At 42.6% G+C, this 22681-nt stretch overlaps 2 protein-coding genes across 7 annotated transcripts; one reads left to right on the forward strand and one right to left on the reverse strand.

The window, feature by feature from the left end:
- The first annotated feature begins 43 nt into the window (after window positions 1-43).
- On the forward strand, window positions 44-12330 carry dgkq (diacylglycerol kinase theta). Of its 6 annotated transcripts, XM_087799244.1 has the most exons (23): window positions 44-656; window positions 750-829; window positions 919-1018; window positions 1091-1170; window positions 1231-1359; window positions 1437-1575; window positions 6179-6235; window positions 6299-6399; window positions 6468-6637; window positions 7183-7285; window positions 7365-7419; window positions 7480-7541; window positions 7608-7758; window positions 7813-7851; window positions 7916-8031; window positions 8100-8251; window positions 8962-9110; window positions 9216-9361; window positions 9433-9533; window positions 9603-9749; window positions 10383-10494; window positions 10565-10717; window positions 11378-12330. In XM_087799244.1, the coding sequence occupies exons 1-23, from the start codon at window positions 509-511 to the stop codon at window positions 11423-11425; spliced, it is 2538 nt and encodes an 845-aa protein (XP_087655370.1). In that variant the 5' UTR covers window positions 44-508; the 3' UTR covers window positions 11426-12330. The 6 variants fall into 6 exon arrangements, with proteins under 6 accessions (XP_087655370.1, XP_087655366.1, XP_087655369.1 ...); XM_087799240.1 differs by having other exon boundaries at window positions 1091-1359; window positions 6447-6637; XM_087799243.1 differs by having other exon boundaries at window positions 1091-1359.
- Window positions 12331-12440: 110 nt separating this feature from the next.
- On the reverse strand, window positions 12441-21538 carry tgfbi (transforming growth factor, beta-induced). The gene is made up of 16 exons (XM_087799245.1): window positions 21366-21538; window positions 19149-19247; window positions 18642-18706; window positions 18396-18553; window positions 16567-16731; window positions 16341-16487; window positions 16134-16275; window positions 14909-15121; window positions 14698-14835; window positions 14493-14635; window positions 14258-14394; window positions 14053-14183; window positions 13146-13270; window positions 12983-13085; window positions 12868-12917; window positions 12441-12800 (listed from the first exon to the last, which is right to left on the reverse strand). Exons 1-16 carry the CDS (start codon window positions 21473-21475, stop codon window positions 12720-12722), a joined length of 2007 nt encoding a protein of 668 aa, XP_087655371.1. The 5' UTR covers window positions 21476-21538; the 3' UTR covers window positions 12441-12719.
- Between the last annotated feature and the right edge of the window lie 1143 nt (window positions 21539-22681).

The raw sequence follows: 22681 nt of genomic DNA on the forward strand, positions 1-22681 counted from the left end.
TGCTCATCATCATCATCATCATCATCACCTTCATCATCACAACGATATTTACTATCATCACCTTCATCATCAAATCTTTACCAATTTTACGTCAACTGGGTTGTTTTTTTTTGACGTATGATGGACGTGGTTGCTAGGCAACAGGTTGTTTTTGTCATCGCGGTCCTCGGCCAGAACCAGCAGGACCGGAGGAGGAGACCCGACGATGAGGAGAAGTGGGAGGAGTAAAGAATCACTGTCGCCGACTGCGAGGCGGAAGCAAACAAACCCGAGCTCCACAGTTGGCGGTCCTTGTTTTGGTTCCGGAACCGCTGGTAACAAACCTGTTCCTGGACCCGCGCCGTGGACCCGAGCCACCGTTCGTTACTAGCGGGACTCCCATGCAGGAGTGGATCACGTGGATCACGATGTTGTTCTTGCGAAAGTCTCAGCACTCCCTGACATCCGAACCCTCGTGAGGAAAGGAACCGAACCCACCACCCGTTCTGGTGCCAGACGGGGGAGAGGAATGGCGGACGCGGGCGTCAGACACGAGACGCCGAACCAGAACCAGAACCCGAGCGGACACCGGTTCCGGCGGGTAACTCTGACCAAGCCCAGCTACTGTCATGGCTGCAGCGACTTCATCTGGGGTCTGAATGGGTTCACGTGCGAAGGTACCGAACTCACATGTGTGTGTGTGTGTGTGTGTGTGTGTGGGTGTGGAAGAGTCACGTGATCCAAATCTTTTTTCACCTCTGTGTCTTCAGTGTGTAACTTCTTGTCTCATGAAAAATGTCTGAAGACCCAGAGAACACCCTGTCCAACCATGAGGGCGACACTGGTTGAGGTGAAACACACACACACACACACACACACACACAACACACTTATACACACAATTTTGAAAAGTGTGTGAACCTCTCGTGTGTGTTTTAGTATCCGGTGTCGCACTGCTTCTCTCCGTCAAGCCACAAGAAAAGTTTCTGCAGCATCTGCAGGAAACAAACGGAGGAAAACTCTGCTCTGCGCTGTGAAGGTATGACATCATCAGTGACATCATCAGTGACATCATCACCGGTTCGTTTTGTAATTGATTCTGTGTTTGCAGTGTGTGCGCTCCATGTTCACGTCGAGTGTGTGATCTTCAGCGTGGCCGACTGTCGCAGGTGTCACCTGGACAACGCTCAGGTAAGTGTGTGTGTGTGTGTGTGTGTGTCGACGGGTGTCATGACCCCCGGTGTGTCGCAGAGGTCACGGCGCCTGCATCACTGGCGAGAGGGACACCTGGGGCCACATGCACGGTGCAGTGTGTGTAAGAAATCTTGCGGGTCGGCGGAGGTTCCCACGGGGACCAGTTGCGAGTGGTGCGGCGTCAAGGTGGGTCGGGTCCGGGTCAGGTTGAGCAGGTGTCGTTTCAGGTGCTCGGGCCTCACCTTCTGGTCCGTGTTCCTCAGGCCCACTGCACGTGCGTCGCCGACCTGCCGGCAGAGTGCGACCTGGGTCGGCGCCGCAGCATGCTGCTCCCTCCCGACTGTGTCTTCATCAAGTCCTCAAACTTCACCCTGAACCAGACGTACCGGATCCAGGAACCAGGTACTGACCATGCACACAAGCTTGTGCACCAGGGCTGAATTTAGGGGGCAGGAATTGATTGATTGATTTATTATTGCGATTTATTGTACAATTTTGTGTGTATATTTCTGTTATCCTATTGACCAGGGGTTCGGCAACCTTAACAACTCAAAGAGCCATTTGGATCCATTGAAAGAAAACCCGCAAAAACCCCTTTGACTTTAAAAATAAATATAATTTCATAATGTTCAATTTCTTCTTTTTCCTTTATGCTATATATAGATAATCTATAAATGAAACGTTAGTTAATGATTGTTCACACAAAATTCAAACTAAACTCATTTTCTACTCGTGTCGACTAAAGGTTGGGATTTTTTCAGAGTAATTGTTCTTTTTAGGATAAAAATGTTTGTTCATTTTAATGTAGCGACTGTAGCTCAGTTCGTGTTCATCTTCGTCCAAAAAGACACTTAAAAACATCCAAATACCACTTTGGTGCTCGTCTGTAACGTCCCTCTGGTATTAAAGCCTCAACATGAGAAGAATTAATCAAGAAAATAATAAACAAGTCTATATTTTAGGCTTGTTTTGAGCGGATGATACCAGGCCGTCAGCCATAATCTCTTATGTCAAAGGCATCAATACAAAAAGGACGTTACAGACGAGCAGTATGGAAGCATTTTGATGTTTTAAGTGTATTTTTGGACGAAGATGAAGACGAAAACAACTGAGCTCCAGTCGCTACATTAAAATAAACAAACATTTTTGTTTATAACTCTAAAAATAACTGATTATTCTGAAAATAATTCCAACCCGTAGTTGACGTGAGGGTGATCGGAAAATATGTGAAATTAGAATATTATACTATTATACTTATTATACTTATACTTATTATTATACTTTAAGCATCGATAATTATCACAACAATGTTTTGTATATTTTTTAGTTGTTTAACTGAGTCATGGTTGTTTTTCTCTTTCTTATGTAAAGCACTATTGAACATTGTTTTGATTGTTTAAGTGCTTTGTGACCCCTCTATAAATATAAATTACTTACTTACTTACTATGTGACTCTGAAGGGTTGTTTATATATACATTAATATACATCATAATTGTATCATCATTATTATATTATTATTATTACCATTATTTCAACAATGCTAAATACAAAATAAAAAGACATTAAAAAAGAAATGATTTGATATCAAACTTAACCTAATGTAGAATAATGTACACGTTTGTAACTGACTAATTTGCTGAAAAATATCAAATAGTTTCTATGTAAGCAGAAATAAATGATAGTTTACCAGATCTTTGGGTTTTTTTTTTTTTAGGTCTGCACAAATTTGAAAACTGAAGTAAATTACAGTGATGCTCATTTTTACGTGTTACTGTTCCTTTAAGAGTGAGACAGGTGATAATCGTGAAGAACTGATATTGTTCTTATATCAGCAAAGTAAAGTCTTACAGGAACATTTTTGCTTAAATAAAAGGTCAAGTGAAGGAGAGGTTTGCTTGTTTTTTAAGCGTTATTGGAAAAACGCTATGAATCATTTAAATAAAACAAAAAATAAAACAAAATTAGTTTATTTAACTTTTGAACTGCAAAATTAAAAACCTTACTTAGCACAGCTAGGAATGTAATAAAATATCAATTCACCTAAATATCGCAATGATTTGAATGAACGAATGAGTGAATGAATGAATTAATATTGTTTATTTGTCAGTTTATGTCAGTTTAAATCATCAACATCACACTTCGGGATAAGCAGAAGCTCATCTAGTCTCGCTCCCATGACCCTCAGAATGAAATCATAGTCATATCTTATTCTTGCACTTATTTCACAACAGATTCTTGTTACGTATGACACTTTGACATAACATGTCACCACAGGCGACGTCACAAAGTCACCAATTGGTCCAGTCTACTCATTATATGTTGGATGGTATGAGAGCCATTTTTCTTCTGCAGCTCGGGCTCTGAGGTCTGTGGATCAGAATCTACTGATGGTTCCTGAACACGGTTCAGGACCAGAGGAGAGAAATCCTTCCAGGCTGTTGCTCCTAAGCTTTGGAAAGAACTTCCTCTCTTTGCTCTTGATGATCTACTGACTCCTTTAAGAAACATCTTAAGACGTTTTTATTTGTTCAGGATTTTCCTTGATTTTCTGGAACTCCTGTTGTGTTATCAGTGTTATCTTGACCTTTAAAGTATATACTTTATTAAATATTGTTTTGATTGTTTAAGCGCTTTGTGACCCTGGTCTAGAAAAGCGCTATACAAATAAAAATGACTTACTTACTTACTTACTCGGTGCTCAACTTCCGCCATATCCTCCCCACCTACTGGCTAAATGGTTGAGATTTCGGCGCACATCATGTGGACCAGGTGTCTAATCTCTGTGTCCTTCACCGGAGTGTCTGTGTTCTTATCAAAGTGGTCCCAGTGTAGGGGGTGAGACCGGAATGTCCTTGGCTAGCTCCGGCCCGATGATCACAAAAAAATGAATTTAATCTGTTTGTTATGATTCCTGGGTTCTCTTCCTGCACGTTGAGTAACTCGGTTTTGAGCGTTTATTATCAGTAACATCAGCTTCGAACTATATTTTTACTTTCCGTGAAACAGCTTTTGACATGCTTAGTAATGTTCACACTTGATGGTGTTGTAGATAAATGGGGCCACTCCTCCTCCATCTTTAACTCTCCTGTAAACACATACAAGATATTTTACTTATTGTCACATACTTAAAATCATTGTACTTTACTGTGCTGTAGTCATGGAGTGATTATACGCCATACCTTAGTCGTTGTATTTGTCCAAATCTTCCTTATTCCTGATCTGGATTATTTTATTCTGCTGATGCTCCGTTCGTTTAGATGTAGATCCTGCAGTTTGACGTCCAGGTGTGTCGTATTTTGCCTCCTTTCTTCAGTTGGTCAGGCTTTTCCTTGAATTTCTCAAACTCCTGTGTTGTTCTCAGTATTATCTTGATCTTTAAAGTATATACTTTTTTGAGTATTGTTTTGATTGTTTAAGCGCTTTGTGACCCTGGTCTCGAAAAGCGCTATATAAATAAATATTACTTACTTACTTACTTACTTACTTACTCTCCTGGCGACGTCTGCGTGTTTCTTGTTCAGGTTCTCATTGATATAAACATCCGATCCTTTGAGCTTTCTGTCCTGCTTGAGCAGAGAAGACTTGTGTTTTCTGTTGGTGAATCTCAGCAAAACAGCTCGGGGGGGCCCGACTCTCTCTTTCTGGGTAAGAGATCCCCCTGCCATTCAGGAACTGGGACACCTGCATCTCCACGGATTGGATCTCGGAGTCGTCAGGATCCTGTGACTGCGGCTTAGGCTCTTGCATAACTTTGAGGCTGGATTTTTAGTCCAGTCACAATTACTTCGTTGTGTTTTCACTGCCGGTCCAACTCCTAGACTCTGTTCCCCGAAGTTTTTATAAGCAGATCTTTCTTTGTGTTTTCCTCCCGGTGCTGTTCACCTTTTGAGGCTCTTTGAGTTCTTTGAGTTTGTCTATCATTGCCTTCATCCCTTCTTTGATTTTTTTCAACGCCTTCAGGATTTTTTTTCAATAAATCCAATATTGACTCCCCCTCAGAGCTCTCCTCCGGTCTTTGTTTGGATTTAGAGTTAACCATTTTTTTGGCGTTGCAGCAGACGGCGTCCTTTACAGACGAGCTCCACACGCCCTCTCTTTTTCAGTCGGAGTTTAAACTTCAACTTTCAAACCTTAGATTGTGGCGACTCGAAGATGCGACTTTGGCGCCTTGTGTATTCAACAGCACTTGTGTATATACACATTTTTTGGGGGGCTTTCAAATCATATTTTATTTTCATCATACATCTTTTATTATATTTCAACAAAGTGTGTATCAAATACAATAGTTCAATTTCTAAAATTAACATGCAATAATTAACGGCATTGGTTCATTTTCATGACGCTAGATGGCAGCAGTCATTACGTCCTCCGCAGCTAATAGAACAATGAAATTCTGCGAGATCCCGGCGGTGACTGAGGACGAGAGGATGCAGTTGACTCCATCAGCAGTTTTTAAAGCTGATGCTTGAACATATTTTGGTTTTCAAAACAAATGAAAGCAGTTACGACTTCGTCAAGAGTCATGTGGTCTGTAAATACTGCAACACCAGAGTCAAGTACTCGACAATACTACAAATATATACTTGTTACTACAGTATCAAAATATATAATTTTGTTGCCCCTGTATCGTGATATGTATCCTGTCGCCAAATTCTTGCCCATTCAAACCCCTAAAAGATAGCAGTGCAAAACACACCTGGAATTAACTGTAAAACAATTAATAATAAATATCGGATAAATTAAAAGGAAAATCGAAATAAAATCATCAGATACATATTTGAACATTACGATCACAAGTCATTAAATAGAATGCAAAAATAACAGGAACAAAGTTGTGGCCACTACAATGGAGTATGTATAGATGTCTATTGCATTTTTTAAAATATGCAAAAAAAAAAAAAAAACGTGGTTAAAGTTGCTTCATTTCTGTCCGCTTGTGTTTCTGCCGCCACCTGCTGTACATTTAGAGTAATGGGTGTATTTTATTTTTTTCTGTTTTACCAGCTGTTCCAGGGGATCTGAGTCCTCGGGGGTCGGGCCAGGACCAGCCAGAACACCCAGGTTTGTGGTTCGTCTGTGTGATAGGGAAGCTGTGACCCTGACGAGAGGTTCTCGCATCGACAGTGAAGGACTCCATCAGGGTCTTCGAGGGCGACGACGCCCTGAGACGGGGGGACTTCCGAGTGGTGTCCGTGGCCAAAATGACGCAGGTCCAGGATCTGCTGGTACGAACTCTCTCCTAGTCTATCATCCGAACCACTCGCCCCCTCAGACCGTGTGCCTCTCACCGCAGGAGGCGGCGCTCAAGGTCTTCTACCTGCCCGGAGACCAGAAGGACTACGAGCTGGAGCCTGCAGAGAGCAAAGTCCAGAACACGTGTGGAGACGAGAGGAGCCCGTTGGCGGGTGGATCCTGGCTGCTGAGGTTCAGGGGACGGGACCACCACCTCAAGATCCACATGGGGTCAGAGACAAGAATGTGAAGGAGTTTTTGTAAACATAAATTAGTAAATAAATACTTTCTTTATTGAAAAGTTTTCCTTTTTTGTTTTTAATTCTTAGAATTTCAAGATAAAGTTTCAATAATTCAAACATTACATTTCTTAATTCAATATTTTCTAAAGGCTGCAAATAATTATAATAATAATAATAATTGATAACATTTGTTTTTTTCAATTACTTAAATTATAATATTAAAAAAAACGCTTAAAACAAATACATTCACATTTAAAAACTTTAAAAGGCCAAGAAAACACAGTAATATGTAATTACTAATAAAAATTATATTGAAACTATTTGAGTTAATTAATTGATCTTTTTAAAATAATCAAATTCAATTTCGATATAGAAATTATTTTATTCAAATATTAAAGGAAATCAATCAATTCTTGAAAAAAAAGATACAATTTCAATTCAAGTTTCAACATTTTAATTTAAAATTCATTCAATATTATGATGGCACTGACATACTTTCATATTCATGTAATCCGGGGTTTCTTTCGGTCTCAGGTCTCGACAAACGTTCGGCTGCAGAATTTCATCGGAGAGTACGACAGGGTCCGTCGTGGCTGACGCCCTGGCTCACCTGCAGACGGAGGTAGCGGGTGAGAAGGTACACCTGGTACAACTGGTACACCTGGTGTACCTGGTACACCTGAACACTGCTCCACGGGAATATGTGTGTTTTGCAGGATGAGTCGGTTTCAAGTTTCCTGCTGAAAGAAGTTTACATGAACGGGGGACGAGGTGAGATGGAACCCTTCACTGTCACTGAAACCGTCTCACTGTCACTCTGTGTCTCCTCAGTCCAGAAAGTGACTTTGGGTCGTGATCAGAACATTTCAGAGAGACTTCTGGAGATCAGAGCGGTAATCCAGCCCGACCCCTGACTGACCCCCTCGAATGTTCACTCACTTTTCACGACATCTTTCCAGGAATCTTTGCAGAGGATGAACCAGACCCGCTTCTACTTGGTTCAGAACCAGAACATTTCAGAAGAGTCGGAACTTCTGATCAGAGGACTGCCCCCCCTGCTGGACAGAGAGGGCTATTGCGAGCTGCTCCAGCGACACCTCAGCCCAGAGAGTGAGTTCAAGAAAAGTGGTCATGTGATCAGAGATGATGACCCCCCCTCTTTAGCTCACCTGGTGAATGCGAGCCAGGTGTATTCGGGTCAAGGTGAGATCAGATCCTGAGCTGAGACGGTGGTGGGGGGTGTTGATTTGTTTGTGTGTTTGTTCAGGGGAGGTGGTTCTCTCGGTTACGTCCGACTCGGAAACAAACAGAATCTTCATGCTGACCAGAACCACCAGAGTCGAGAAACTGACTCTCTCGGCTCTGCTCGTCCCGAAGATCATGGTGAGTTCAGATGTAGGTTCTCATGTTGGTTCTGGTTCTACTTGAGTCACTCTCAATGTCCTCTTCAGCATCAGAACCTGGACCAGGACAGCAGTCCCCTGCTGGTCTTCGTCAACCAAAAGAGTGGAGGCCTGAAGGGATCAGAACTTTTGCACAAGTTCAGGAAACTTCTGAATCCTCATCAAGTGATTGACATCTGCAACTGTGGATCCGTGATAGGGTGAGGAGGATGATGATGATGATGATGGTTGTGAGGATGATGATGATGGTTGTGAAGATGATGATGATGATGATGGTTGAGAAGATGTTGATGATGATGATGATGATGGTTGTGAAGAAGATGAAGATGATGGTTGTGAAGATGATTAAGATGATGGTTGTGAAGATGATGATGATGATGATGGATGAGAAGATGATGATGATGATGATGATGGTTGTTAAGATGATGAAGATAATGGTTGTGAAGATGATGAAGATAATGGTTGTGAAGATGATTAAGATGATGATGATGGTTGTGAAGAAGATGAAGATGATTAAGATGATGGTTGTGAAGATGATTAAGATGATGATGATGATGGTTGTGAAGATGATGATGAGGATGATGATAATGGTGATGATGAAGATAATGGTTGTTAAGATGATGATGATGATGAAGATGATGATGAGGATGATGATGATGATAAAGAGGATGATGATGGTTATGCAGATGATGATGAAGATGATGATGAAGATAATGGTTGTTAAGATGATGATGAAGATGATGATGAAGATAATGGTTGTTAAGATGATGATGAAGATGATGATGAAGATAATGGTTGTTAAGATGATGATGATGATGATGATAAAGAAGATGATGATGGTTATGCAGATGATGATGAAGATGATGAAGAAGATAATGATTAAGGTAGTGATAGTTCTTGTGTCTTGTAGGTTCCACATGTTCCGGGATCTTCCATCCTTCAGGATCTTGGTGTGCGGGGGTGATGGAACCCTGGGCTGGGTTCTAGGCGTTCTGGAAACAGTCCGGAACAAACTAGTGTGTTCAGATCCAGCTATCGGGATCATCCCACTCGGAACAGGTCTTTATCTTATGGACCTCAGACTGGACTGTTGTCACACAACATCTGCCCGTCTTATGAATCAGCTGACAGAGGAACATCTCATGTCTCCTCCACTGTCCACAGGTAACGACCTGGCCCGGGTACTGGGCTGGGGTTCTGGTTACTCGGGTGAAGATCTGACTCAAATCCTGACGAGTGTGGAGGAAGCAGAGGAGGTTCTAATGGACCGCTGGACCATCCTCCTGGACAGTCCAGACCATCCACCCAAGGTCTGCTGTACGTTCTGACCCGACTGCTGCTGCCGATCCAACTGTGTGTTCTGGTTCTGCTTCTTCTTCAGGTGGTCCACATGAACAACTACTTTGGCCTAGGGATCGATGCTGAGCTCAGTCTGGACTTCCACCTGGCCCGGGAGGACGAGCCCGGGAAATTCACCAGCAGGTACCGGTCAATCGATGGGACGAGTGGGTCAGAGGTCACATGACGCTGAAGCGTTTTTGCCGCCTACAGTTTCCACAACAAAGGCGTGTACGTGAAGGTGGGTCTGCAGAAGATCAGCGCCACGCGGAGTCTCCACAAACACTTGCTGGTCCAGGTCGACGGTCAGAACCTCGTGCTGCCGAACATCGAGGGTCTGATCTTCCTCAACATCCCGAGGTACCAGCCTGTGGAACATCAGAATATTGAATTTAAATGTTCAAACTTCCTTTTATTTAACATTTAATTTAGTTAACTATTGAAACCATTCATTGTTTTATTGAACATTTTAAATAATTGAATTAATTTTAGATTTATTTTTTTTACACATAGAGTTTGATACTGTTATTCCAATAATTCAAACATATATTTTCTAAATTGTAAATATTGTAATTAATAGCCTTTTAAATTCAATAAACAGTACCACCAGTCAAAAGTGGATTTAAAATGTTACAAATTAAGAAAATATTGAATTTATAAAATTATTTTTTGTATTATTGGAGACAAAATATCAAATTATGTTTAATAATTTCATTTTCAAAATCCGTTAATTATTAAATTCTATTATTGAATAAAATAAATCTACCTTTACTTTTCCTTAAACAACTTAATGAACATTTTAATATAGAAATTATTTAATTATTATTCTTAATTCTTAATTAATAATTATATTGTTTGAAAATTCCTATACTTGGAAAAAAACATCACTTCAATAAACATATTCAAAGTTTTAACATGTTAATTTTGAAATGTTAAATTAACCGCCGAATACCTGCGTTTTTTAACCTTTAACCTACATTTGTGTCTGTGTAGCTGGGGTTCCGGGGCTGACCTCTGGGGGTCAGAGGTCGACAGTAGCTATCGAGAACCGAGCATTGACGACGGACTCCTGGAGGTGGTCGGTGTGACTGGAGTAGTTCACATGGTGAGGGAAAACACCTTTTTGACCGCCGCTCCGGGCAGAACCCGGGCAATGACCCGTTTCCATGTCTCAGGGTCAGGTCCAGGGGGGTCTCCGCTCAGGCATCCGTCTGGCTCAGGGGCACTACGTCAGGCTGACCCTCAGCAAGGCCACCGTTGTCCAGGTGGACGGAGAGCCATGGATCCAGCCACCCGGGGACATCGTCGTCTCAGCTGCTGGACCAAAGGTACGAGTCCAGCCTCTTTTGAGGTGCACAAGAGTATCTAAGGCCACACAAGGGATACCTCAAACACATTTGTTCTCGAGCCTTCGGGTCACCTTCACTCTGAGATAACACAAGGGTTATCATTTTAAAATGTTTAACCCTGTTTATTTTTTATTCATCTTTTTATTGACATTTTGATGTTTTTTTAAGTATTTCATATTTGTTTTAATACTTTAAATTCTAAATAAGGAATACTTGTAATAGTAATTAAATACTTTCTAAATCTAAAGGTTTAAATGTTTTTTTTTATTGAATCATTTTATTAAACAATTCAGATATTTTCTAAATGAATGCTTTTTTTTTAAACTCATATTTCAATATAATATATAATTCCAATAATTAAAAAATAAAAAGTTACTAAGTCAGCATTTTTATCTTGAATTTAAAAGACGATCAAGGAAAAAGTATTCGATATAGAAAAGTATTTTTTTAATTATTGTATTTAGAATATCAAACTTTATGTATAAAAATGATTACTTATACTACTACAGAAACCGTTCAATATAAAAATATTTCAATTCAAAATTTGAATAAAAATTCCAAGTTCTTTATATTCAACCCTTTGATATTCGAATGTCACTTTTATACACGAGTCTTCATCAACGACTCTTGTGTCTGCAGGCTCGAATGTTGAGGAAGACTCCGGGCAGGAAAACCCCGGGTCTGTGAAGGACAGGTGGTCCTGCGTCGCCGATGACCCGCGTGTTACCGCGGCAACAGACCAACAGGAGGATTGACAGACATCTGCGGTGCTATGTTGTTGTTTTTAAACCAGTCAGGCGCTCATGACTGTCTGCCGAGATCGTGACCTATGACCCCGTCGCACAGAGAATTTAACTGGGGTGAAGGTTCTATTCCGGGGCCACATAGTGAGTTTGAAACCTGCCGACCCGATGTGCTGTTGTTTTTGTAACGTGTCTTTGTTTACGTCAGTGTTTTATGATCCTGAGTCTTGAAAGTATATTAGCGCCACTGGAATATTGAACGGTTGAATTTAACATTTCAGATGTGGAAATTATTTATATTGTATAAGAATTTAATCAATTATTTAAAAGAAAAATGTTTCTTTTATTTAATCATTAATATATTTTATACCTTTTAAAATAATAATAATAATAATAATTGAATATCATTTTATATTTTCAAAATAAATAAAAAATGTTGACCTATATTTTAATCGTAAAAATTAATTAATAATTAAATTAAATCATATTTTATATAATATATATTTAATTTAATTTGTAGCCTTTTTAATTCTTTATAAAAATGTTGGTATAAAAGTAGCTCGGTACTCTATTAGTATTGTCTGGTGTAACTATTTTACCAACATTTCTATCATGAATTTATACATTTATAAAATAAAGAATTAATACAATGTATTTTTAAATAATTGGAATCAAATTGTGTAAAAAAAAACAACAACAATTGGATTTTGACAAAACGAATTCAACCTTTCCATAAACATTTAAAATCATTTTTCAATAAAATAATTTGATGCGTAAATAGAACAAAAAATGTCAACAGTTCAATACTCTGATGGCACCGATGTACTTCCATCAGGAAGTATGTTCCAGTATCACACGACTTGTGACGCTAACAAGTCAATAACCGTTTTGTATTAGAGAGTAAAAGTGAATGTTTATTATTCCCCGTCGTGCCTCGTACCTGTGACCACGGTTCCACGTCGTTGACAGGACAAACGTTTATTGTGTTGTAACAGAAACAAACAACGGTGACCAACTTCCTGTTTGTCGATAACCAGACACTTCAATAAAAAAAAAAAACACCCGACAAACGTTTCTTCGTCTCTTCGTCCGTTAGCTGCGGCGCTAACGGCGTTAGCATTTTTTTCCTGACCCGGTTCTTCTTCACTGTTTGTTCATGGTCCGGCTGGAGCGGCTTCGGAGGACTTTATGGAAAAGGTTTTCTGGAAAAAACAAGATGGAGATCTAGTGCGTACAAGTCATGTTGTCGTCACTAGACGCTCGCTCTGTGTGTTGCTCTGTAGCGTCTCTCGTGAAGACATCGACTCACCGTCACGGAACTGTGGGGGGAGAGAAGGAGAAGTGTGTGAGTCCGTGTGAAGTTGTGTGTTTGTGGCGGACACTCACTCTGCTGGCAGCACCGGCGGGTCCGTCCGACTGCTCCCGGTCCTTCACGGCTGGAACAGACAGAACTCGTTCGGGTCAGAACTCTGAGGCCGACATTGTTAACCTAGTTACTCACCGACAGGCTTGACCAGTTTGTTGAGCGCGTGGACGACGCCGTTGGTCGCCATCAGGTCGGCGTCCACCACCGGGATCCTGTTGACGTGGACCGTGTAGTTCCTCTGCAGAGGGAGGATGTTGGTCACTTCGCGTCGCTAGAGTCGTGTCTGAGGAGGACTCACCACGCCGAGCTCCAGCCGCTCGCCCTGCAGGGGTCGGAACCTGGTGTGGGAGCTCACGCCCCCGCTGACCAGCAGCCCCTCCCCCAGGTGGTACCTGAGCACACCTGCCAGCTCCTGAGGGTTACCTGGATAACAGGGTCAAAGGTCAATCAACACACAGGCACGCATCTGACCCCAATGACACACACACACACACACTTGCCTGAAGGTCAATTCCTGTGTGCGTGTTTCTCCTTGTGTCTCTGTTTGTGTGTTGGGTGTGTGTGTCTGCTTGTGTGTCTGCATTTGTGTATGTGAGTGCAAAGCATGTCTGTACGTTTGTGTGCGTTACTGCTGTGTATGTCTGTGTGCATGTTTTTGTGTCTGTGTGCATGCATGTATGTGTGTCGCTGTTTGTGGTTTAACGTTTTTGTCTCTGTGTGGTTCTATGTGATTGTGTGTGTGTGTGTGTGTCGGTGTGTGCTTGTGTGTGTATGTCTCTGAGTGTAGTTGTGTGCGTCTGCGTATGTGAGTGTGCATGTAGGTGTGTGTGTTTGTTTATGCGTGTGTCTCTGTGTGTGTCTGTCTCTATGTGTGTGTCTCTGTGTGACAGTGTGTGTGTGCATGTCTGTGTGCGTGTCTCTGGGTCTAGGTGTGTGCGTCTGTGTAGGTGTGTGTGTGCGTGTGTGTGTAAGATCCAACATATACCATGACTCAGCAAATGACCTAACAGGAAGTGACTTAATAATGACATGACTCAGCAAAAGACCTAACAGGAAGTGACTTAATAATGACATGACTCAGCAAAAGACCTAACAGGAAGTGACTTAATAATGACATGACTCAGCAAAAGACCTAACAAGAAGTGACTTAATAATGACATGACTCAGCAATATACATCAAGACAAGGTTGTTGGTTTGAACTCACCCATCAGTGTGTTGCGTTCGTCCTGAGGCAGAGCGCTGAAGGCCTCGTTGGTGGGAGCAAAGAAGGTCAGCGCCCCCTGCTGGTTGAGCAGCTCCGTCATCCCGGCGGTCTGGATGGCTCCGACCAGGAGACTGAAGGAGAAGTTGTTTGTTCTGACCTCGACACGCCACCACCACCGCTGACCCCCGCCCCCGAGACCACTGACCTGAAGCGGTCGTCCGACTTCAGGACGTCCATGATGGTTCCCATCGGCGGCGTCAGAACCTTGTCCACGGTGAACATGGTGCCGAAGCGACCCACTCTGTCGTGGGCTGCGATGCAGGCGTTCTCGATGCACAGGTTCTGAAGTCAGTAGAACATCTTGTCACGTTAACCTCAACCGTCACCGACACTGAATCGCCGCGTGTCAACAACTGCAGCCGCAACAAAAGATCGCTCACGTTTCTGTAGACGAAGACTCGCAGCTTGAGTCCGCCCAGAGACTCCAGCTCCTGCAGGTGGTACAGAGACTTGGAGGAGAGCTGATGCTTCAGGAGGTGGTTCTTCATCGCCGTCGTCACGTCTGGACTGGTGGCCACGCCTCCTGTGACACACGCCGCACCCCGTCACGCGTCGTGTTACCATCACAACGTTTTAAAGTTTTACCTTTAAACGCGTCGTCCAGCGGCGCCAGCAGGGTCAAGGCCTCCGAGCCCTTCAGGTGAGGACCCAACCCTGCGTCCACAAACATCTTGGACGCCGTCGACACCGAGGAGCCTTCGCTCAGCTCCAGGAGAGTCTTTGCTGAGAGACAGAACCCGCTCACTTACACAACTGTGGCGCCGGGAACCTGGACCGCTGAACCGGGTTCTCCTACCAGAGTCCGGGATGAGCAGCTGGTTGATGTAGTGGACCACCCCGTTGGTTCCCAGGAGGTCCTTCCTGGTGACGATGGCGTTCCCGTTGAGCGTCATCTGAGCGCCGTCGCAGCCGACCTCCAGCACCGACCCCTGCAGGGTCTCCAGGGGCGAGCCGGACGTGATGGACTCGGCGCAGTGCATATGATTCAGGATGTGGTAGTTGAGAAGGTCTGAGGAGAGAAACCCAGGTCAGCCGGACGGTTCCACGAGGGGTCAATGAGGGGTCAACTGTGAATATTGAAGGTTTGGATTTAACTGAATTTAATTTTTAACCTTTTTTTTAACCTCTGTGTTGTCTCAGGGTCAAGATGACCCGAAGGCCAGAAAACAAAAGTGTTTGTGGTATCCCTTGTGTCGCCTCTGGACGACACAACTCCACCACTGCATATGTAGTTATAGAACCCAGGGAGGTCGTACACCGAACATGTACACACACGTATACACACAAACACATGCACACATAAACGGACACAAACATAGTCACACACATGACACAAACATGAACATACATGCACAAACATAGAAAAAAACATGAACACACATGTACACAAAAACAGACACACACCCAAAGACCCACATAAATACATATACAAACATATACAACAATTCAAACGTAGACGCACACAAACATTGACACACACATAAACACATGCACAAACATAGAAAAACACATGAACACACATGTACACAAAAACAGAAACACCCACATAAATACATATACAAACATCAACAACAATTCAAACATAGACACACACAAACATTGACACACATAAACACATGCACAAACATAGAAAAACACATGAACACACATGTACACAAAAACAGACACACACCCATAGACCCACATAAATACATATACAAACATAGAAAACTATTCAAACATAGACACATACACACATTGACACACACATAAACACATGAACACACAAATATAAACCCCGGATACACAGATGTAAAAAAAATACATGAACACACATGTACACAAAAACAGACACACTCCCATAGACCCACATAAATACAAACACAAACATAGACAACTATTCAAACATAGACACACATATAAATTGATAGACACACACCTACACAAGCACACACACACACACACACACGCATACACATATATATATATATGTATATATGTGTATATATATATATATGTATACAGTATATATATAAACGTACCTTTCAGAGCGACAGGATCTCCCAGGATTCTGTTCAGCGTCTCCTGAGGGATCTTCTCAAAGGCTTCATTGGTCGGAGCGAACACAGTAAACGGGCCAGAACCCTCCAGAACCGTGTCGAGTCCGGCGGCGGCGATGGCTGTCTGCAGAGGGAAGCTCATCACACAACCATGGCAACGACGACAACCCAAAGAAACCCCGGACTCACGCGCAGGGTCTCCAGGTCGTCGTCGATGTCCACGATGCTCTGCACGTCGTTGGAGACGGCGGTGATGACCCGGTCCACCACGTGCACGATGCCGTTGGTGGCGTGCTGGTCCGGTTTGATGAGGCGAGCGCAGTTCACCGTCACGATCTGGGGCGTGGAGAAGGCGTATGTGTGTAAGGGGGTTGCCGGTTTAACTCCGGGGCGGGCGGAGGAGAAGGGCGCTCACCCCGTTAGGGTAGTGGTGCACGTGCACGTCCAGGTCCTGGTACATGGAGGCGAAGGTGCTTCCGTGCTTCAGCTCCTCGGACGTGAGGCGTCGCTTCACCATGTGGTACTGAAGCGCGTTCATCAGCTCGATGTTCACGTTACTGACCAGAGCGTCCAGGATTTCCTGCAGACACACAACCTGCTCAGTGTGTCTCTGAGTGTGTGTGTGTGCGTCTGTGTTTGTGCCTATCAGTGTGAAAATGTGTGTTGAGCTTTATGTGTGCATGTGTCTTTGTAAGTGTCTGTGTGAGAAGGTATGTGTGTGTTTGTGTGTATATGTGTGTGTGTCTACAGTGTTTGTGTTTCTGTGTGTGTGTCTATGTGTGTTTTCTTTGTGTTTATGTTAGTCCAAGTCTCTGTTGTTTGTATGTGTATTCATGTGTGTTTGTGTTTGTTTTTGTGTGTCTGTGTGCATGCATTTGGGTTTCTGTGTGTTTGCTTTAATCTATGTTTATGTGTGTGTGAGTGTGTATCCATTTATGTGTCTTGTCTATGTTTGTATTTGTATATACATGGGTCTATGGATTTGTGTCTGTAGGTGTGTGTCTGCTTTTGTGTGCATGTGTGTTCATGTGTTCTTCTGTTCGTGTATGTGTGTGTCTATGTTTGTGTGTATGTGTGTGTCAAAGTTTGTGTGCATGTGTATGTCAATGTTTGTGTGCATGTGTGTGTCAAAGTTTGTGTGCATGTGTGTCAATGTTTGTGTCTTTGTTTGTGTGTATATTTGTGTGTCAACGTTTGTGTGCATGTGTATATCAAAGTTTGTGTGCATGTATGTGTTAATGTGTGTGTCTATGTTTGTGTGTATAAGTAAGTGCATGTGTTTATGTGTGTATATGCTTGTGTGTATATGTGTGTGCATGTGTCTTTGTGTATGTGTGTATATGTGTTTTGTGTGTGTCTTTTTTTGTGTGCATGTGTGTGTGTCAATGTGTGTGTGCATGTGTGTGTTTATGTTTGGGTGCATGTGTGTGTCTATGTTTGTGTGTGTTTAAGTTTGTGTGCATGTGTGTGTGTGTCAATGTTTGTGTGCATGTGTGTGTTTATGTTTGTGTGTCTTTATGTTTGTGTGTGTTCAAATTTGTGTGCATGTGTGTGTTTATGTTTGTGTGTGTTCAAATTTGTGTGCATGTTTGTGTGTCAATGTTTCTGTGCATGTGTGTATTTATGTTTGTGTGTGATTGTGTGTGTTTAAGTTTGTGTGCATGTGTGTGTGTCAATATTTGTGTGCATGTGTGTGTTTATGTTTGTGTGTGTTTAAGTTTGTGTGCATGTGTGTGTGTCAATATTTGTGTGCATGTGTGTGTTTATGTTTGTGTGTGTTTAAGTTTGTGTGCATGTGTGTGTGTGTCAATGTTTGTGTGCATGTGTGTGTTTATGTTTGTGTGTGTTCAAATTTGTGTGCATGTTTGTGTGTCAATGTTAGTGTGCATGTGTATATTTATGTTTGTGTGTGTTTGTGTGTGTTTAAGTTTGTGTGCATGTGTGTGTGTCAATGTTTGAGTGCATGTGTGTGTTTATGTTTGTGTGAATGTGTGTGTTTATGTTTGTGTGTGTTTGTGTGTTTCAATGTTTGAGTGCATGTGTGTGTTTATGTTTGTGTGTCAATGTTTGAGTGCATGTGTGTGTTTATGTTTGTGTGTGTGTGTGTGTTTATGTTTGTGTGCATGTGTGTGTGTCAATGTTTGAGTGCATGTGTGTGTCAATGTTTGTGTGCATGCATGTGTTTATATTTGTGTGTCTGTGTGTTTATGTTTGTGTGTGTCTGTGTGCGTCTGTGTGTGTCACCATGGGCAGGGCGGCCCAGGCCTCATTGCTGGGAGCGAAGAACGTGAAGCTTCCTGGTCCTTCAATCTGGTCCCTGAGTTTGGCTCGTTCAGAATACATCTGAGTGGTTGTTGCTCCGACGGCAGAGAGAGTGCTGAATATGTTGACAAGAGGGAGAGCTACACACACACACACACACACACACACAGCAGCATCAGGAACATTCCGGCACGGTGATGTTTACTGCTAGTGTGTGTGTGTGTGTACCCGCAGGGCAGCCCTTCTCTCCAGGAATCCTCTCGTAACCAGGGCAGCACTCGTATGTGATCACGCTGCAGACACGGAAACAAAAATGACTCTTTTGATCCTGGACAGCTGTGACCGGGCCTGAAGTGATCGCTGGTTCTGAACTTCTCTCGGGTTCTACTGCTCTAGAGTGTGGACTAATGGTGAGGTCGTACCTGCAACTGTGATCCACACACACCAGCAACAACACAATGTAAACACAAAAGCACACTTCTTGCGGGAGAAGCTTCCTGACACAACACAACTCCGGTCTCAGTTGTGTAGTTGTGGTTTCAGTAGCTCGTCTGAGGTTCTACATCTGGTCCTGAGAACCGTCTGACCCGGAGTCGTGAAAGGGTCAGACACGTCTGTGGTGATGACCCTGCGTGAGTGTGTGTGTGTTTGAGTTGGTGTGACTCTTAACAACTGTTGTTAACACAGAGACCACGGTGTGTGTGTGTGTGTGAGGGTGTGTGTGTGCACGCTCACGTGGGCTGACTGCAGATCTTGCGATGGTACCACTGCTTACAGTTGGTGAAATACTTCTTGTCGGTTCCTTTAATCTGCTGCATCGCACACACGTTTGGCCTGCAACACACAAGGTGACACACTTGAAAAAGTTGAAAGATGTTTTTACACACAGACTCACAAACATCTTTGTTATGACTCTGACACACAACAATGATTGTATTAGAAGAAAACTTTTTCCATACCTTCGGCATAACAAACATGAAGACGAGAGAAAATATAGACACACACATTTACACACATAAACACACGTCAGTAGCAGGACCACCTCAGACAGTGAATGTGTGAGTGAATGTGTGTCTCTTTGTGTGTTTGTGCATATGTTTTTAATGTGTAGCATGTATGAGTGTGTGTGAGCATGTGTGTCTTTGTGTGTCTATACCTTGCGGGACTAATAAGGGATTCTAAATAAATAAAATAAATATTATAGTGTGTGTGTGTCTCTTTGTGTCTTTGTGCATTTTTTTTAAATGTGTAACATGTATGAGTGTGTGTGAGCATGTGTGTCTTTGTGTGTCTAAACATTTGTATTATTATAGTGTGTGTGTCTCTTTGTGTCTTTGAGCATATTTTTTAATGTGTAGCATGTATGAGTGTGTGTGAGCATGTGTGTCTTTGTGTGTCTATACATTTGTATTATTATAGTGTGTGTGTCTCTTTGTGTCTTTGTACTTTTTTTTTTAATGTGTAACATGTATGTGTGTGTGTGAGCATGTGTGTCTTTGTGTGTCTATACATTTGTATTATTATAGTGTGTGTGTCTCTTTGTGTCTTTGTACTTTTTTTTTTAATGTGTAACATGTATGTGTGTGTGTGAGCATGTGTGTCTTTGTGTGTCTATACATTTGTAATATTGTAGTGTGTGTGGGTTTTTTTGTCTTTGTTTGAGTTAATGTGTTATTATGTGTGTGTCTGTATTCATGTGTGTGAGCTTGTGTGTCGTAAAGTGCGTGTGTGTGAGAAAGAACTTGTGTGTCTTAGATTGTGCGTGTGTGAGTCCTTGTGTGTGATCTTGTGTGTCTTAAAGTGACTTTGTGTCAGAGAGAGAGTGTATGCATCTGTATGCGTGTGATATTGTGTGTCTTAGAGTGTGTTTAGGTGTGTGTGAGGTGAGTGCGTCGTTTCAAGTGTGTGCGTTTGTGTGACATGGAGAGAGAGAGGGAAGGTGAGTGTGTGTGTTTGCATGGGTGTCCATGTGTGTGATATTGTGTGTCTTAGAGTGTGTGTATGTGCGTGTGAGGTGAGTGTGTATTTTCAAGTGTGTGTGTGTGACAGAGAGAGAAAGAGGGAAAGTGAGTGTGTGTTTGTATGTGTGTCTTACGGTGTGTGTATATGTGTGTGAGGTGAGTGTGTCTTTTCAAGTGTGTGTGTGTGTGTTTGTGTGACAGAGAGAGAAAGAGGAAAGGTGAGTTTGTGTTTGTATGTGTGTCCATGTGTGTGATCTTGTGTGTCTCAGAATGTGTGTATGTACGTGTGAGGTGAGTGTGTCTTTTCAAGTGTGTGTGTGTGCTTGTGTGTGTGTGACTGACGGAGAAAGAGGGAAGGTGAGTGTGTGTAGGTGTGTGTGAGGTGAGTGCGTCGTTTTAAGTGTGTGTGTTTGTGTGACAGAGAGAGAAAGAGGGAAGGAGACTGTGTGTCTGTATGCGTGTCCATGTGTGTGATCTTGTGTGTCTTAGAGTGTACGTGTGTGAGTCCTTGTCTGTGAGCTGTTTTAAAATGTCTTTGTGTTAGAGAAAGAGTGCGTGTGTTTTCATGCGTGTGATGTGAGGTAAGTGCGTCTTTTCAAGTGTGTGTGTGTGTGTGAGAGAGAGAAAGAGGGAAGGAGAGTGTGTGTGTCTTTGAGTATGAGTTGTGTGTGTGTGTGTGTGCGTGCGGTTCAATTTCGATCAATATATTCCAGCAGGTCCAGTTGGACTCCTGGTGTCTGGTCCAGGTCCTCCAGGTGTTGACAAAAATAAGTGTCTACACAAAATACTGTGTGTACTTTATTCTTAAGTATTTAACTTAATTTAACTTTCTCATCATTTTTCTGCTCATGCATAAAGATTTTTCCGCAAAAAAAAAAAAACTTTTTTTAAGTAATTCTGCAGAGAATCTTCTCTGACGTCACACTGGAAAATACAACCTTAGCAGAAAAAGTGGTGAAGCCCCCTCTCCTCTGGTCCCGAACAGACTCACCCTTGAGTCCGGCCCCGGATCCGGCTGTGCTGGAGGACCGCCTGGTAGGGGGACCGGGCCGCGCACACGGTCGCGACCAGGACCAGCACCGCGATCAGAGCAGAGTTCATCTTCAGTGGAGCAGAAGAAGAACAAGATCCACAGAAGTTCTGGAGCAGTTTCCTCTCATCAGCGGGAGGGGGGGCGGGGCGGTGGGAGGAGCGGGTGAGGGGGGGGGAGAGGGTCGCAGGAAATGGGGGCGTCTGGAGGACTAGATCAAAATATTCGAGAGCGAAAAACCACATGTCTTCACTTTTTACATAACCTCCCTTGTGACTATTATAACATACTTTTTTTTTAACATGTGATATAATATGATCAGTTAGAGGATCAATAGATTTGTTTAATGATCATACATCTGTTCACTGAGAAGATTCTTCATTAAATCCATTCCACAGAAGGCACGTCAGTAATAAAGTCCAGTCCGTGTTTTACCTGAGACCTTGTTTCCACTCTCGCGCTGAGGAACATCTGCAAAAATGAATGAAAGTTCCGACCTCGCCCACACCTGCGCTTCTCTTTACTCATGTGGAGCCGCCGGGATGTGGATCAGCTCCTCTAGATCTGAGAACATGGATCTTCGCGTCTATATCGGCTCCATGTGAATATTGATTGGTAAAATTTAACATTTAAAATGTTGAAACTTTTATTTATTTATTTTTCATTAGAATGTTTTCATCATGGTATCCCTTGTGTTGTCTCTGGGTCAAGGTGACCCGATGGCATCGTGGTATCCCTTGTGTTGTCTTTGGGTCAAGCTGACCCGATGGCATCTTGTTGCCTCTGGGTCAAGGTGACCCGATGGCATCGTGGTATCCCTCGTGTTGTCTCTGGGTCAAGGTGACCCGATGGCATCGTGGTATCCCTCGTGTTGTCTCTGGGTCAAGGTGACCCGATGGCATCGAGGTATGTCTCGTGTTGTCTCTGGGTCAAGGTGACCCGATGGCATCGTGGTATCCCTTGTGTTGTCTCCAGATCAAGATGAACCTTCCATAAATACATATGCGGTGGTGGCGGTCGTTCACCTTGACCCAAAGACAACAGAAGGGATACCACAAACACATTTGTTTTCAGGCCTTCGTGTCACCTTGACCCAGAGCTGACACAAGGGTTAAGCATTGCATTAAAAAAAAATTGCATTCGATAATATGTATATTAAATGGTTGTTTTTTTTATTAATAAATTGGAATATTTATAAAAAGGTTTTGAAACAAATGTTTAATATTTTAATTATTAATAACAATAATCCAAAGATATTAAGGTATTTTATAATTCAA

The sequence above is a fragment of the Callionymus lyra genome, chromosome 9, assembly GCF_982586985.1.
Source record: "Callionymus lyra chromosome 9, fCalLyr1.hap1.1, whole genome shotgun sequence".
Lineage (NCBI taxonomy): Eukaryota > Metazoa > Chordata > Actinopteri > Syngnathiformes > Callionymidae > Callionymus > Callionymus lyra.

What these genes read in the sequence shown, in the direction of transcription:
- tgfbi (XM_087799245.1), bottom strand. Translation starts at nt 21,475, where the DNA reads ATGAACTCTGCTCTGATCGCGGTGCTGGTCCTGGTCGCGACCGTGTGC. An exon ending in AGATCCTGTCGCTCTGAAAG is followed by an intron (nt 15,122 to 16,133) that starts GTACGTTTATAT and finishes TTCTCTCCTCAG; the next exon opens with ACCTTCTCAACTACCACATC. An exon ending in GAGTCTTCGTCTACAGAAAC is followed by an intron (nt 14,395 to 14,492) that starts GTGAGCGATCTT and finishes TACTGACTTCAG; the next exon opens with AACCTGTGCATCGAGAACGC.
- dgkq (XM_087799238.1), top strand. Translation starts at nt 509, where the DNA reads ATGGCGGACGCGGGCGTCAGACACGAGACGCCGAACCAGAACCAGAAC. An exon ending in TTACATGAACGGGGGACGAG is followed by an intron (nt 7,420 to 7,479) that starts GTGAGATGGAAC and finishes GTGTCTCCTCAG; the next exon opens with TCCAGAAAGTGACTTTGGGT. An exon ending in TCTCAGCTGCTGGACCAAAG is followed by an intron (nt 10,718 to 11,377) that starts GTACGAGTCCAG and finishes TTGTGTCTGCAG; the next exon opens with GCTCGAATGTTGAGGAAGAC.